The sequence below is a fragment of the Bathycoccus prasinos genome, assembly GCF_002220235.1.
Source record: "Bathycoccus prasinos genomic : Chromosome_1".
Classification (NCBI taxonomy): domain Eukaryota; kingdom Viridiplantae; phylum Chlorophyta; class Mamiellophyceae; order Mamiellales; family Bathycoccaceae; genus Bathycoccus; species Bathycoccus prasinos.
The window spans coordinates 626,701-640,135 of record NC_024008.1 but is presented as its reverse complement, the minus strand read 5'-3'; the positions used below and the strand labels follow the sequence as shown (position 1 = coordinate 640,135).

General features: G+C 50.1%; 7 protein-coding genes across 7 annotated transcripts; 4 read left to right on the top strand and 3 right to left on the bottom strand.

Annotated features, from left to right (window-relative positions):
- Positions 1 to 118: 118 nt before the first annotated feature.
- Positions 119 to 928, top strand: Bathy01g03380 (conserved hypothetical protein; the record flags this gene model as incomplete). The annotated part of the gene is made up of 1 exon (XM_007515378.1): positions 119 to 928. The coding sequence occupies one exon, from the start codon at positions 119 to 121 to the stop codon at positions 926 to 928; it is 810 nt and encodes a 269-aa protein (XP_007515440.1).
- Positions 929 to 981: 53 nt separating this feature from the next.
- On the bottom strand, positions 982 to 2,058 carry Bathy01g03370 (predicted protein; the record flags this gene model as incomplete). The annotated part of the gene is made up of 1 exon (XM_007515440.1): positions 982 to 2,058. One exon carries the CDS (start codon positions 2,056 to 2,058, stop codon positions 982 to 984), a length of 1,077 nt encoding a protein of 358 aa, XP_007515502.1.
- Positions 2,059 to 2,473: 415 nt separating this feature from the next.
- On the top strand, positions 2,474 to 8,086 carry Bathy01g03360 (predicted protein; the record flags this gene model as incomplete). Its single annotated transcript, XM_007515523.1, has 1 exon — positions 2,474 to 8,086. One exon carries the CDS (start codon positions 2,474 to 2,476, stop codon positions 8,084 to 8,086), a length of 5,613 nt encoding a protein of 1,870 aa, XP_007515585.1.
- Positions 8,087 to 8,254: 168 nt separating this feature from the next.
- Bathy01g03350 (predicted protein) lies at positions 8,255 to 9,364 on the bottom strand (the record flags this gene model as incomplete). Its single annotated transcript, XM_007515430.1, has 1 exon — positions 8,255 to 9,364. One exon carries the CDS (start codon positions 9,362 to 9,364, stop codon positions 8,255 to 8,257), a length of 1,110 nt encoding a protein of 369 aa, XP_007515492.1.
- Positions 9,365 to 9,438: 74 nt separating this feature from the next.
- On the top strand, positions 9,439 to 11,502 carry Bathy01g03340 (unnamed protein product; the record flags this gene model as incomplete). The annotated part of the gene is made up of 1 exon (XM_007515676.1): positions 9,439 to 11,502. The coding sequence occupies one exon, from the start codon at positions 9,439 to 9,441 to the stop codon at positions 11,500 to 11,502; it is 2,064 nt and encodes a 687-aa protein (XP_007515738.1).
- Positions 11,503 to 11,672: 170 nt separating this feature from the next.
- Bathy01g03330 (predicted protein) lies at positions 11,673 to 12,170 on the top strand (the record flags this gene model as incomplete). The annotated part of the gene is made up of 1 exon (XM_007515345.1): positions 11,673 to 12,170. The coding sequence occupies one exon, from the start codon at positions 11,673 to 11,675 to the stop codon at positions 12,168 to 12,170; it is 498 nt and encodes a 165-aa protein (XP_007515407.1).
- A 78-nt stretch (positions 12,171 to 12,248) lies between these two features.
- Positions 12,249 to 12,977, bottom strand: Bathy01g03320 (unknown protein; the record flags this gene model as incomplete). Its single annotated transcript, XM_007515761.1, has 1 exon — positions 12,249 to 12,977. The coding sequence occupies one exon, from the start codon at positions 12,975 to 12,977 to the stop codon at positions 12,249 to 12,251; it is 729 nt and encodes a 242-aa protein (XP_007515823.1).
- Between the last annotated feature and the right edge of the window lie 458 nt (positions 12,978 to 13,435).

The following is a 13,435-nucleotide window of genomic DNA, read 5'->3' as shown; positions in this document are numbered from 1 at the left end:
GGAGTACGAGCGTTTGTACGAGGAGCGGATGGAACGGCTTCGAGAGATTTCAGAAACCACCGGGGACGAGGTGTTGTTTTTGCTCTATTTGCGAGCAAATATAGTGCCGTTGCGGAGGATGTTTTCGTGGGCAGTGCCGAACAAAGAAGCGCTGGAGACCGTGCGGAAGTATTCACCTCGTGGTGTTTGCGAAATCGGTGCGGGATTAGGATTGTGGGCGAAGATGTTGCGAGACGAAGGCGTCGACGTTTGGGCCTACGACGTATTCGCGAATGAAGGAGAAGGAAACGGATACGTGGCTGGAGGATTTAACGCGTCAAAAGAGGAAGGAGCGCCGCCGCCATTTTGTACAGTAGAGCAAGGAGGCGTAGAGAAAGCGACGTTACACGAGCAGCAATCCTTATTTCTTTGTTGGCCACCGCCCGAAGCCGCGAGCGGCAACGCGCCAGATATCGCTCGGTACCTCGCGCTAAAGGCGTTGACGCATTACAAAGGCGACTGCGTGTTGCACATAGGGGAAGGCGCGAATGGAGAAACAGATGGAGAGAAATTTCGCGAGAAGTTACGCGAACAGTTTGAAATGAAAGATGCGGTATCCATTCCGAATTGGCCAAACGCGTGTGATCGTTTGACCGTGTACGAGAGAAGGAACAAAGCGCAAAGAACTCTCGACGAAAAATTGTCGCCTTCGTTGCAAATGAAAGCATCAAACGCGGAGCGAGAAAAGTGGAACGAGGAGCGCGCGGCTCGTTTGAGCGCTCAGAACGAAAGATGGAAGGAGTTGTGTGTTGAGCACGTCGAACGCAAGAAACGCAACTCGTCGTCGTCGTCTCTTTTGCTTTCCTCCATCGAAAGAGAAGCAATCGAGGCGGCTAAAAATAGAAGCGGCTTCTTCCGACGACTCGTCCTTTCTCGTCTGTTATTATGAAAGTAGTATTAATAGAAATAGGTTTCAATAGCTATTAGTAGGTGTAGAATGTATTATTGTAAATTAGCGACTAGTTTTCTAATGACTGCTCTCAACGCCGCTTTCGACTTCCCGGTTGCCATCGACGCGTCTCCAAACACCGAATCCCCATCTTCACCCGCTCTCCCGATTCCGGTATCTATCGGAACCTTCCCTAGAAAAGGAATTCCTTTCTCTTTACACATGTGCTCCGCTCCACCTCTCGTCGCCGCAAATACCGGACAATCAATCGTTAAACGACTCGAATCTATCCCTTTCGCGTCTAACGCTTCTCTCACCAACGCAGTCACATCCTCCGTCCCGTCGTCTAAACTAAACGTCACCTCCCCTAACCTCAAATCTGACCCACTCATATTCTCAACCACCCCTAAAACCTTCACCCCAGTCTTTTCGCAAAAATTCACCTCTTTTCTCACGTCTGCCATGGCCACCTCTTGCGGCGTCGTGACTATCAGAGCACCATCAATCTTTGCCCCTCCTTTTAAATACTGCACGATGCTCAAGTGTTCGTCGCTCGTCCCCGGCGGCGCGTCGACGATTAAATAATCCAACTCCCCCCACTCCGTGTCGCACAAAAACTGCTTAATCAAACCATTCTTCCTCGGACCTCTCCACACGACCGAATCGTCTTTATTCGGCAGCAAGAATCCAATCGACATGACGCTCAAATTCTCCGTCACGTACACCGGTTGCCACCCGCCGTTGCTTCTGTGGACGTCGGCACCTTCTTTTTTCGTCATCGTCGGCACCGACGGCCCGCATATATCGATATCCAAAAGCCCAACTTTGCTCGTTTCCGATAACTCTCTCGCCATCGCTTGCGCCATGGTCGATTTCCCAACCCCTCCTTTCCCGGAGAGCACCAAGACGACGCGTTTACACTCCGCGAGTCGACTCGCAATCGCGAGTTCCTCTTCCGTCTTTTCCCCGTTGTTCACGTTTTGAAATTTCCCACTCGCGCACTCTTTTTGGTTCGGGCATCCGTCGCACGCCGACGCTTTCCCCGCGGTCGTCGCGGATGGGCCCACGCAGTTCGCGTTCTTCTTCGCCTCGTCGAACGACTCGTTTTTTTCCTCCTCCCCGTCCTCCATGATTGATTTTGTGTGCGTGCCCTCCTGGTACACTCACGATGCGTGTTTTTTGCGCGCGTGTGTTTTCTCCCGTCTCTCTCGCTCTTTTTTCCTCTCTCATCACTCGCACAAACAAACAAAACGAACAGAGCTTTTTGTGCAACGAAAACACACGCGTTTCGTCCTCAAAATCGGTTAAATCGCTTATTAATTACCAAATCTATCGGTCGCGGTGTTGTTTTCGAAGGAAAAACCAGACTTTTTGCGGCACACTGATTTTGCTTTCTCATCTCTTCTTCTTCGTCTTCTTTCTTTTCGAGCGTTTCCTTTTCGAGAGAGAGAGGGAAAGACACTTCTTCGTTTCCGCGCGCGAGAGAGCGAACGCGCTCGGAAGAACACAGAGAGAAAGAGAGAGATTTGTTTTTAACAAACGAAAATGTCCTCCTCCTCGGAACAAAAATGGGAACAAAATCAACAGCCTCTTTTAGGAGAAGAAGAACGAGAAGAACAACAACGACAACACAGAGAGTCGATGGAGGAAACGACGCAACACCTCATCGAGGATTTACAGATGGAGAGGCGGCAGTCGATGAGCTTGGAGAGGACGACACTAATTACTGCTGATACTACTGCAAACGCGGGGGAGGATGATGCGAAGAAGAATACCGCGGGCACCATTTCCTCTCTCGATGGTGGGGAAAAAGAATTGCCGAATCAACAACCTCTTGCGCCTCCGTTTAGATCGGCGGAGACGTTTTTGTCCACGGCGTCGTCGCCGAGAGGTCGCGCGCAAGCGTTTTTGAGGAATAAGCTCGGGCCGTTTGCCGGTGGTGGTGGAGGAGGGAGTCCCCGAAGCGGCGCGGCGTCGTCGACGCCGGGAACAGAACAGACGTTGCACACGGCGAGGGAGTCCTCGGTGCCGCTTCGGCCTTTGTTGGATCAGTGCGAAAAGTTACACAGAGAAGGAAGGTTGAGAGATAAGGCGATCATCGACAATTTGCCGCCGTACATGAGCTTGACCGAACTTTTACCGCAAACGAATAAAGTCGCGCTGAGTGGCGGGCACATGGACCAGAGACAGGCTTTGACGCACGAGGAGTTGAAGAAATTTATCGCGCGCTGTCAGAAGGATTTCGAGAGGTGCGGCGCGACGGCACATTCGTTGCGTATCGCGGTGTGCGTTCCAAACGGACCAACGCTGGTGACGAGCTTGTTGGCGACTATGCACAAGCACTGTTGCGTACCTATTAACCCGCAAACGACGGTGGAGGAGACCGTGGCGGAGTGTTTGTCCACAAACGTGAGCGTGATTTTGTACCAAAGAGATACGGGAGATAGCGAGAAGAAAATTAAAAGCGTGGTGGACCAGTTAGGGTTGATTCCGATTTTAATCGTTCCAGATGAGAAGAAATCGGGCATGTTCGAGATGGAAGGCGATCCGTTTCGGGTGGACGCGACGCGAATTAAACGGAAAGTGTTCAGTCGAAGGCAGTTGAAGTCGACGTTTATGGAAGATCCCAGAGCGCGCGTCGGATTGGTGTTGCATACGAGCGGGTCGAGTGGGAAGAAAAAGGTGGTACCGATTACGATATCACAGCTGGCAGTCGGGGCAATTGCGATTGCATCTTCGTGCGAGCTGAACGATACGGATAAGTGTTGTAACTTTATGCCTTTGTTTCACGTCGGAGGGATTTGTCGGAACGTGTTGGCGCCAATCTTTTCTGGTGGCTCGTTAGCGGCGATGGCGTTTTTCGACGCCAGGGATTTCTGGATGACGCTGAAAGCGAGAGAATCGACGTGGTATTACGGCGCACCGACCATGCACGCGTTGATTCAAAAGTCCGGCGAAGAGAACCCCAAGTTTTTGGAGTACTCGAAGATTCGCCTGGTCGCCGCGGCGGCGGGGCCGTTGCCGCACACGCTTTCCACACAGTTAAGAAAGACGTTCAACGGAGCCGTGGTGTTGCCTTCGTACGGTATGACAGAATGTATGCCTATTTCGTGCCCTCCGGCGAATTACGCTTTGGAGAAACCAGGATGTTCCGGTCGAGCGATGTGTCCGGATATCGCCATTTACGATCCAAACACCGGCGAGGAGTGTAAAACGGACGAAATTGGCGCGGTATGCGTCCGAGGCGAGATTGTCATGAGCGAATATGAAGTAGATAAAGCCGACGCATCGTCTTTAGCCAGAGAAGGATCCGTGTCGGGAAAATCGTCACCGGCGTTGAGCGGCGCGCAACCGACGCTTGCGAAGTTCTTTGACGGTAATTGGTTCGATACCGGCGATATCGGTCGTTTAGATAGCGATGGATTTTTATTCATCACTGGTCGTTCGAAAGAAGTAATCAATCGCGGCGGTGAGATTATTTCGCCGATTGAAATCGAAGACGCTATTCAATCGCACGCGGGCGTTTCTGAATGCGCCTGTATTTCTGTGGCGCACGAGACGTTGCAAGAGTGCGTCGGGATTGTTGTGGTACCAACGCAAGACGCTCTTGCGCAGGCATCTTTTGCCGCTGGTTTGAAGTATTTGTGTGAGCACGTCCAAGATAGATTACCACCGTCAAAATGGCCGAGTATTTTGGTCATCGCCGATTCCATCCCGAAAGGATTCACCGGGAAAGTCTCTCGTGCAAAAATTGCCAAGGCATTATCCATTCCAGAAGTGAAAGAAAACGATAACGAGTTAGATCGAACGTATTTTGCCGTAGATATGAACCATGGAACGGATGATACCCCTGGATCTCCGAAAGACGTTGAAGTTATCCGTGCGAGCGATATTGCAAAAGATCGCGTGACAACGGCGATGTTAGCGTTGGCCAACGTTGAAGAGGCGGAAACCATGGTAGATTCTTCCGGTGTTGTCGTTGGCGTAGTGAAAGTGTCCAACCGAACTGTTGGCGAAGATGAAAACGAAGACATGGAGCTTTTAAAGCTCATTAAACCGAAACTAGCTGGATGCTTCCACCCGAAAGTTATCGTTCCGACGAACGTGATTCCGAGGAACGCCGAAACGGGAGAAGTCGATTACGATTATATCTTAGGTTTGACAACGAAAGCGCGAGCCGGGAGAAAAAAATCTGACACAGAGGCGTTGATTATTCCGTACTGGGCGGCGACCTTACACGGCGTCGATCCAGACATGGTCAACGTAAAGGACGATTACTTCGCGGTCGGAGGCACGTCTATTTCCGCCGGTCAGCTGGCGTTCAAGCTTCGAAAAGCGTTTGGGATGAAAGCGATGACTGGAGCGGATATGTTTGAGCTACGAACCATCGAAGCGATTGCAAAGAAGATTGATGCGAAAAAATCCGGTGGAAACTCCAAAGGCGGCTCTGCTGCCGACGATAAGAGTAAGAAAGTTCCGGTCGGTCCCGTGAATTGGGTGGAGCCGCATTCCTCAATCGCGCAGTCGACTTTGCTCATCCAGTTAATTCCGTTGTTCATCATTCGACCAAGTTTGACTTTGTTTCGATGGACGGTGTTTTTGACGACTTGGAGTACAATTTTTCACACGTTAGCACCGAGCGTTCACTGGTTGCGTCACACGTTGCACTTGATGGTGACGAGTACTTCCTACGAAGGCACGGCGAGCGTTTTGAAATTACGACACTATGGTTCCGTGCAGCTCTTCTCCTTTTTCTTGGCGTTAATTTGCGTCGAACTGATTTGCTCGATTGCGTTTCCGATGTTTGCCATTATTTTCAAGTGGCTTTGCGTCGGAAGGTTACGACCAGGGACGTATAGGTTATGGGGTTCGTATTACTTGAGGTGGTGGCTCGCCGATCTTGTTCGCGAAATGTGCGGCTTGGGCGTCTTCAAAACAAACTCGCAAACGTTTACCTTGTACATGCGTTTGATGGGAGCGAATATTGGTAGGAACGTTTCTGTTTCACCGTCAACAGATATTGCAGAGTTTGATTTGATCACCATCAATAACGGTGCGACAATTGATGAGATTGCCAAAGTGCGCGCGTTTGAAGCGCGACGCGGGGGCATGCGCTTGTCGCCAGTGTACATCGGCGAAAATGCAACCGTGTGCGTTCACGCCATTATTGGCCCAGGTGGCATTGTTCCCGCGAATGCCACTTTACCACCATACACAAGTTGGAGAGAGCGCGATCCGAATGTGAACGTGCACACGCACAAAGTTTGCGCCAGAGAACGTCTCCCGGGACCGTCGATGATTTTCAAGCTTTTTCTAGGCTATCCGGCAATCATGTTTGTACACACCGTACGTTGGGCACCATGGGCGCTTCTATTGAAGCTTTTATACTCCTCTGCGGCCAAAGACGATAACATCTTAGCAAACGCCGGCATGGTCAACTGGCAAAAACAGCTGGAACGCATCGGCGACGATACGGACGCCATGGAAGTGTTCGTCATGCTCTTAGCTCGACTCTCGTGGCAAGACTGCATCGTGTGGTTTATGGATCCATTCCGTTTGACGTGTATTGTCATGGCGCGTTTGTTACACGAGACCATTGGTCCTTTGCTTCAAATCACCGCTGTCATTTTAGTCAAACGCGTGTACGTTGGTAAATTTAAGCCCGGAGCGAATCCAACCGGGTATTTCGCTCGAGAGTGGGAATACACACGTCGTTTCTTAATGTCGCGCTTGCTACCGGATGGTAAATTTTGTGGCGCCGGGGAAATTCTTGGCAAACATTATAAGTACACGACTTTCATTTGGCGTGCGTTAGGTTCGAAGATTGGCGAACGTATCTTCTGGCCGGGAAGCGGCGTTCACGTGGCGGATGGGATGTACGATTTAATCGAAATCGGTGACGACGTCGTGTTCGGATCGCGGTCTCGTTTGTACCCGAGCGATGCTTTAGGTTCTTTGCCCATCCACATTGCCAGAGGTGCAAACGTTGCGGATCGGTGCATCATTTACGGTGGCGTGACGTTACACCCGGAAGCTTTGTTGGGATCTGGTGGCGTCGCTCCGAGACGAACGACGTTGAACGCGGGCAGTATCCACGTCGGGTCCAGAGACGGACGCGCAGTCATGCTCAACCCGGGTAAATCGAGTCACTTGGACGACGAGGTATCATTGCGCGTGGTCGAGGCGAAACCTTTTGGTCGTGCAACATATCTAGGCTTAGCGACGTACGCTGTGATTCCGTGGCAAGTCATGCCGGTCATCGGGATCTCCGCGAGAGTATTGAAAACTGCATTTAACATTTTGCCGGTGTATTTTTCGTGGTACGTCACCGCGTTTTTCACAGCGTCCGTGATGGACGTCGAGTGGAAGGATATACCAGCTTGGCAATACTTTTCGTTGTTGTACGTGCTATTTCTCGCGATCAAAGCGGTACACACGACGCTTTCGATTGGGTTAGGTTTGATGAACAAATGGTTGCTCATCGGGAAACGTCAACCTGGAATGTACGCCTGGGATAAGTCTAGCTATTGCTTCAGATGGAAACTTGCCGATCAGCTGAGTTGGAACGACTATCCGAAGCTACTTCGAGGCTCTGCGCACTTGTGTGCGTACTATCGCTTTAAAGGGTGCCAGATTGGAAACAACGTGTGCTTGTATCCAACCGGCGCGGATCCTCCGATGCCGGAACCTGATTTGATTTCCATCGGCGACGGTGCTTGCGTGAATTTTGCACATGTTATCGCACATACGAATACATTGGGCACTTTTTCGTTGAACACGGTTATCATTCGCGAACGCGCAACGTTATGCTCGGAGTCTCGAGTTATGGGCGGATCTGTCATTGGTCCAGACGCAATTTTGCTCGACCACACGTTGGCGATGGTTGGCGACGACGTCGCCGCGGAAGCCATCTGGCAAGGATGGCCGGCGAGGCACGTCATGGAAGATGCTGATTTAAAACCAGTAAAGAACACTCCAACCACCGATAGTGGTTTATTTCACAAAAAGAACAACACGAAATGGAATTCGTTCTTTTCTACTCCGAGAAAACCACGAGGGAAGAGAGGATACTCGCCGTTATCGTCGGATTCTCCGGGCAGCAGGGGAAAAATGACCGGGATTAAAGGAGCGTCGTACGGCACTGGTGATGCGCTGTAATTAGCAAATGCTACTGCTATACTATACTATATTAGCCTATATACTACCAGGTACTAAGAATCTATAACTATGTGTATTGTAATAAATATACCCGTATGGTACCGGTACAGTTTTATACTTTGTTGAAGTTTTCTCTCTTTGTTCCAAGCGCGCGTTCCTTTTCCTTTTCTAAAACTTCAAAGGAAATTCGGATATCTTCCCAGTTTTCATTAACTTTTCTAATTTCTCAAACGCGAGAGGAAAAGCTTGCCCGAGGACTCTGGCTATGATATCGATTTCTTCCCAGTGAGTCTTTAATGCTTTGGCCGTGGGTTCAGAGGAACGGTCGTGAGATTCCGCAATCGACGTCGCCCACTCTTCCGCGAGGATCAACTTCATGAGATGTTTCCGTTGCTCCGGCGCGAGAAGTTTTTCCAACTGCTCTTGCGCGTCCGTTTCTATTTTTTCATTGCTAACAATACTCGACTCTTTCATCTTCACCGCATTATTATCATCTTCCCCACCTTTCGCGTGCAGCCAAAGGGTAAACATAACGCGACGTTTGCCCGTGTAAGGTAACGTCGAATGCGCGACGTACCTCGAATTAAACATAACAATCGTACCCAACTTGGGTGGCACGACAACTATCTTCTCCTTTTGAAAAGGTAAATACAAGACCACCTCCCCGCCATCCTTCTCTTCCCAATCGTCGTTAAGATATACGAGACACGTCCAACGCCTGTTGTCCGTGCTGCTATCGCTATCGAAATGAATCGGAAACCTCGCGTTTTCGCCGAAATTCATTTGCACCTTCAAAGAGACGTTGAATAACATCTCGTTCGGCGTCTCGCTCGGTTTTAAAACGTTCAACAGCGTCAACAACGTGCGATCTCTCTGCAACGCGCGCAAATATCTTCCATCGGTCTCTTCAACGAACGGTGCCGAAAGCTCAAGAATATTTTTCTTCACCAACTCTGTTTGGAAACCGTCTTTCACGAACCTTGTGGAATTCGGAACGAACCGTTCCGGGGAGGAAAGGAATAACGCGTCTATCTCTTTCCGAAGTTCTTTCCCGACGTTCGAGTCGAATCCGCCCTCGAAAACCGCGTACCCTTGGCGATACAATCTCTCGACATTTTTCCCCGTAACGCATTTCTCAAAAGAAGCTTCGATTCCATCTTCTCCTTTACTCGACACGTTCGTTGAATAATAATAAATAGAATCAGAAGAGTTATAATTGCAGCGACGGCAGCAGCTCCGAGCAGAGATTCTGGAGGATGACAACACTCTCCGCCACATCCTTCTTAAATTCACTCTCGTTTTCCCCAAGACCGTTATAAAAAGTGGAGCAAATTCTTCACTTTTATAAGAGGATGAACGACGACCCAGACGACGAGAGAGAAGAAGAACACGCGCAGGGGTTGCTCTCAGATCATTCCGTGTCGTCGTCGGAGTATACTTCTTCCGATGATGATGAAGAAGTCTTGCTGCTTCCGAACGACGGAAGAACAGAATTTGATCTCTCGGGGGAAGATTCCTTTCTCACTCCTTCGGGAAACAGTCCCGGGTACAATCTCGAAACGGACGTGGACGACACGTACTCCACGCACGACATCAAAATAGTCTTCGCGCTTTGGAACGCGATGGTTGGCGCCGGTAGCGTGCTCGTGTTCCCGTGGGCGATGAGTCAATCCGGTGTTTTTTTAGGGGCGATAATAAGTCCAACCTTTGGGTTCCTCTGTTGCGTGTTTAGCGCGAGTCGATTGGTGGAACATTCCGTGAATACGAAGAAAAATAGTAATAGTAGTAATAGTACGAGGAGGAGGAGTGTTCAGCACGCGCCGACGGACTATTCCGACGTGGTTGGAGAATGGTTTGGGGAAAAATGGAAGCGGGCGGCGCGCGTAGGTATCGTCTTGCTCATGATGCAATCCGTCGTCGTGTACGATATGATTTTGTCGGATGTGATGTTTGGGTTGGTGAGTGGAGGGTACTCGGATTGGCGAGAACAGTACGATAAGGAATGGGAGAAGAAGAAGAAAAACGTACGAGGTGGTGGTGATGCGAATAGTAGTAGTAGGAATAGTAGCGACGCGGGGGGCGGCGGCGTGAACGGCACGGCGACAGCACTGGAGGATGCTCTTTTCCTAATGTACGACGATGCAAATGATAGCGGCGGTAATGGGACGATATACGCGACTCCTCCGTTGCCAGCCGCAGCACCGCCTTCCCCTTTCGCTCCTTCCAGTAGTAGTAAAGACGACGACGATAACGACCATCACGAAAACAACGATCTCCACATTAATTGTCAAAAGACAATCACGTGGCGATCGTCGTTGAACGGCGACTGTTTTACGCCCAAAACGGCCTCGGTAATTGTCGCTTTGATGCTCTTCGGCATGTCCACGAGAACATCCGCGGACGTTTTCGTAAAACTATCTGCGTTTGGGCCGGCATTTACGACGTACCTCGTCGCATTTGTTCTTCTGCAAAGCCTCGTCGTAGAAAATGTTGTCGCACCGAGACACTTCTTCCCGAGTCGTGGAGGCAAGGCGGCGTTTCGTGGCGTCGCCACACTTTTGGGCGCGTGCAGCTCGGCTTTTTTCGTGCACCACGCGGTCGTCCCGGTGCTTAAAACGAATAAGAAAAGCAAAAACAACATGCGAAATTTAGTCTTCGCGTACATCCTCGCCGTAGGAACGTACATGTGCGTAGGAATAGTAGGCAATTTCAGTTCCACGTACGTTGCTTCGGAAGCAAAAAGAGAAAAAATAGGGTTACAAGGCCCGTCGGAGAACTTTTTGAACGCATTTCCGACGGAACCGAATAAGGCGCTGTTCGCGTTTACGGCCCACGTTGCAGCGGCGTTGCAAATGTTCACCATTTGTCCTCTCTTACTCTTCATTTTGCGAACAAGCGTGTACGGATTATTCTTCGGTCGCCGCGCGGAATCGAAAACGACTCTGGGTGGTATCGCCGTCATCAACGCGGTGTGTCTTTTCATCGGCACGCTGTGTGCCGCGGATAAAAACATAGACGTCGGTGGCGTCGTGAGCGTTTGTGGTGCCTGCTTCGGTTTCGTCTACGTTTTTTTACTCCCGTCCATGATTCGCTTAGAAGCCACGAAAGACGAAGCGATCGGGAGAGAGGCTGTTCAACCGCCGCACCACCGATACCCGCTCCGAAGTCGACACGCGGTCATAGAAGAAGAAGAAGAAGAAGAAGAAGAAGAAGAAGATGCCGACAACGAAGAAAGCGCGCCGCCTTTGGAGCGACGAAGAACTCGCGGGGCGGCTCGACGCGGCAAACGTGGCAAAAAAAGCGGGGCCGCGAAAACATCCTCCTCCTTCTTGTCCGCGCACTCCTACCAAACATTATTCTTCCACGGCGCGTTCGTCGCGTTCGGATTTAGCATATTAGTGAGCAACGTTCTCTAGCGCAAAAGCGTATATAAGTAGTAGCAACCAAATAGTAGTTAATTTTTAGGAGTTTTTTTAGTTGTTGAAGAAGAGAAAAAGAGCAAAATGAGAGCCACAAATTTCCGTATCTTTTTTGGATCATCACAAATTTCCTCTTTAACTAAGCGCTGATGATGATGACGACGACGATGCAGACGACGCACCAAACGCGCTCTCTTCTCACTCTGAAGAACGACTGTCGTCGTTCTTTTGCGCTTTCCCGATCGGGATTCGAGAGGAGGAGAAGACGGACGATGATTCAGAGTCCTGGAGCGTTCCTTAAAAATTGGAAGAAAGAAGAGGAGCAACTCTCGAACGAATTGGACGAGAAAGGAAACCCGAAAGGCATGACCGGAAAAGGCATGTCACAACTCGTGAAAATGGGCCTCGGCGCCATCTCTGGAGATATCACGGAGATTAACTTCGACAAAGAGAACGCCTCGAGAGCGGTGGTGATGGAGTTGGAAGCGAACAACTTGGAAGATAGCGAAGGAAACCCACTGTCGACGAAATTTATGAACAACGACGGGTACACGGAGGAGGAGGACGCGACGACGAAAGGAGGGATGATGAACGTGGTCGTGCCGGTCGCGTTGGGGGTGATTGCGATTGGCGGTGTCGTCGCGACGTTGAAAGCTCTGGCCTAGTTTATGTATTATTGTTCTTGTTTTGTTGTTGTTATTATTTGCGCTCTTCTTATATTTTCAAATCGTACGGATACTTGTTTACGTGTACAACGCGTCTTCGTCGTCGTCCTCTTCCTCCTCCTCCTTCTCAACTTTGATACCGGTTTCTTCTGCATCGTTATCTTCCGCATCTCTCTTATCCTTCCACGTTCGATGGTCTTGTCGGTTGAGCAACTCTGCGGATAAATGAACGGCTCGTTTTAGCGTTCGTTCGTTTTTCTTCGCCTCTTTTCTCCTCTCGACGTTCTCCACGAGCGCCTGTTCCAAACGTCTTTCGCTCGAAACGCATCGCTTCGTCAACCGGTCGTTTTCGCATCGCGCAGACTCTAACTTCCTCAAAATCTCTTCAATTTTACGCGTTCTCGATTCCATCGATCTCTTCTCGTCCCTTTCCTTCTCCAAAAACTCTTTCATCTCCTCGATCTCTTCCCTCAAACTCCGCACGACCTTCTCCTCTCTCCTTTTCGCGCGTTCGCATTTCTCCGCCAACTGCTCCATCGCGAGTCTCTCCTTCACCTTCTCCCGTTCCCAACTTTCCTTCTCCTCTCTCAAACGTACCAACTCTCTCTCCAACTTTACTCTCGACGCCTCCAACTCTAACCCGTGCACTCTCTCGTCCACCAAGGCCCTTTCCAACGCGTGTTCCGTCCTCGCGCGTTCTCGACTCCAGTCTCTTTCCACCAGTGCAAGTTCTTTCCTTTTCGCGCGTTCCTGCGCGAGTTCCACCCGAAGGCGTAAGATGACCGAGTCTTTATCTTCTTCGTACATTACAGAGTCGTCTCTCTTCCTCGTCGTCTGAATCGACGTCGTCACGTGTTTCTAATCAGAAAGAAGGATTAAGAAAAGAGAACACTCTACACACAAAGAGTGCGCGAGAGGATCTGAGCTAAAAATAGAGGAAACGAGACGCCGCGTCTCTCTCTTCCCGACGAAAGTTCTTTCCCGACGTTCGACCGTCGAACCCGTTTTCTGCGTCGAAAACCGCGTGCCCTTGGCGATGCAATGTCTCGACACGTTACGCGCGAGATGGAGCGGATCTCTGCGCTAAAAATAGAAGAATTTATTTAAACGAGAAGCCGTTTTTACTTTTAATCTGAGCACCCCAAACGACGAAATTTTACTTCAACAGTGTTTGTTCCGAGAGAGAATTTATTCAAAATTCTTCTCTCTCTCTCCATTTCTATACACACACATCGATCGCTTTGTTCCGTTCACACGATCGGAGC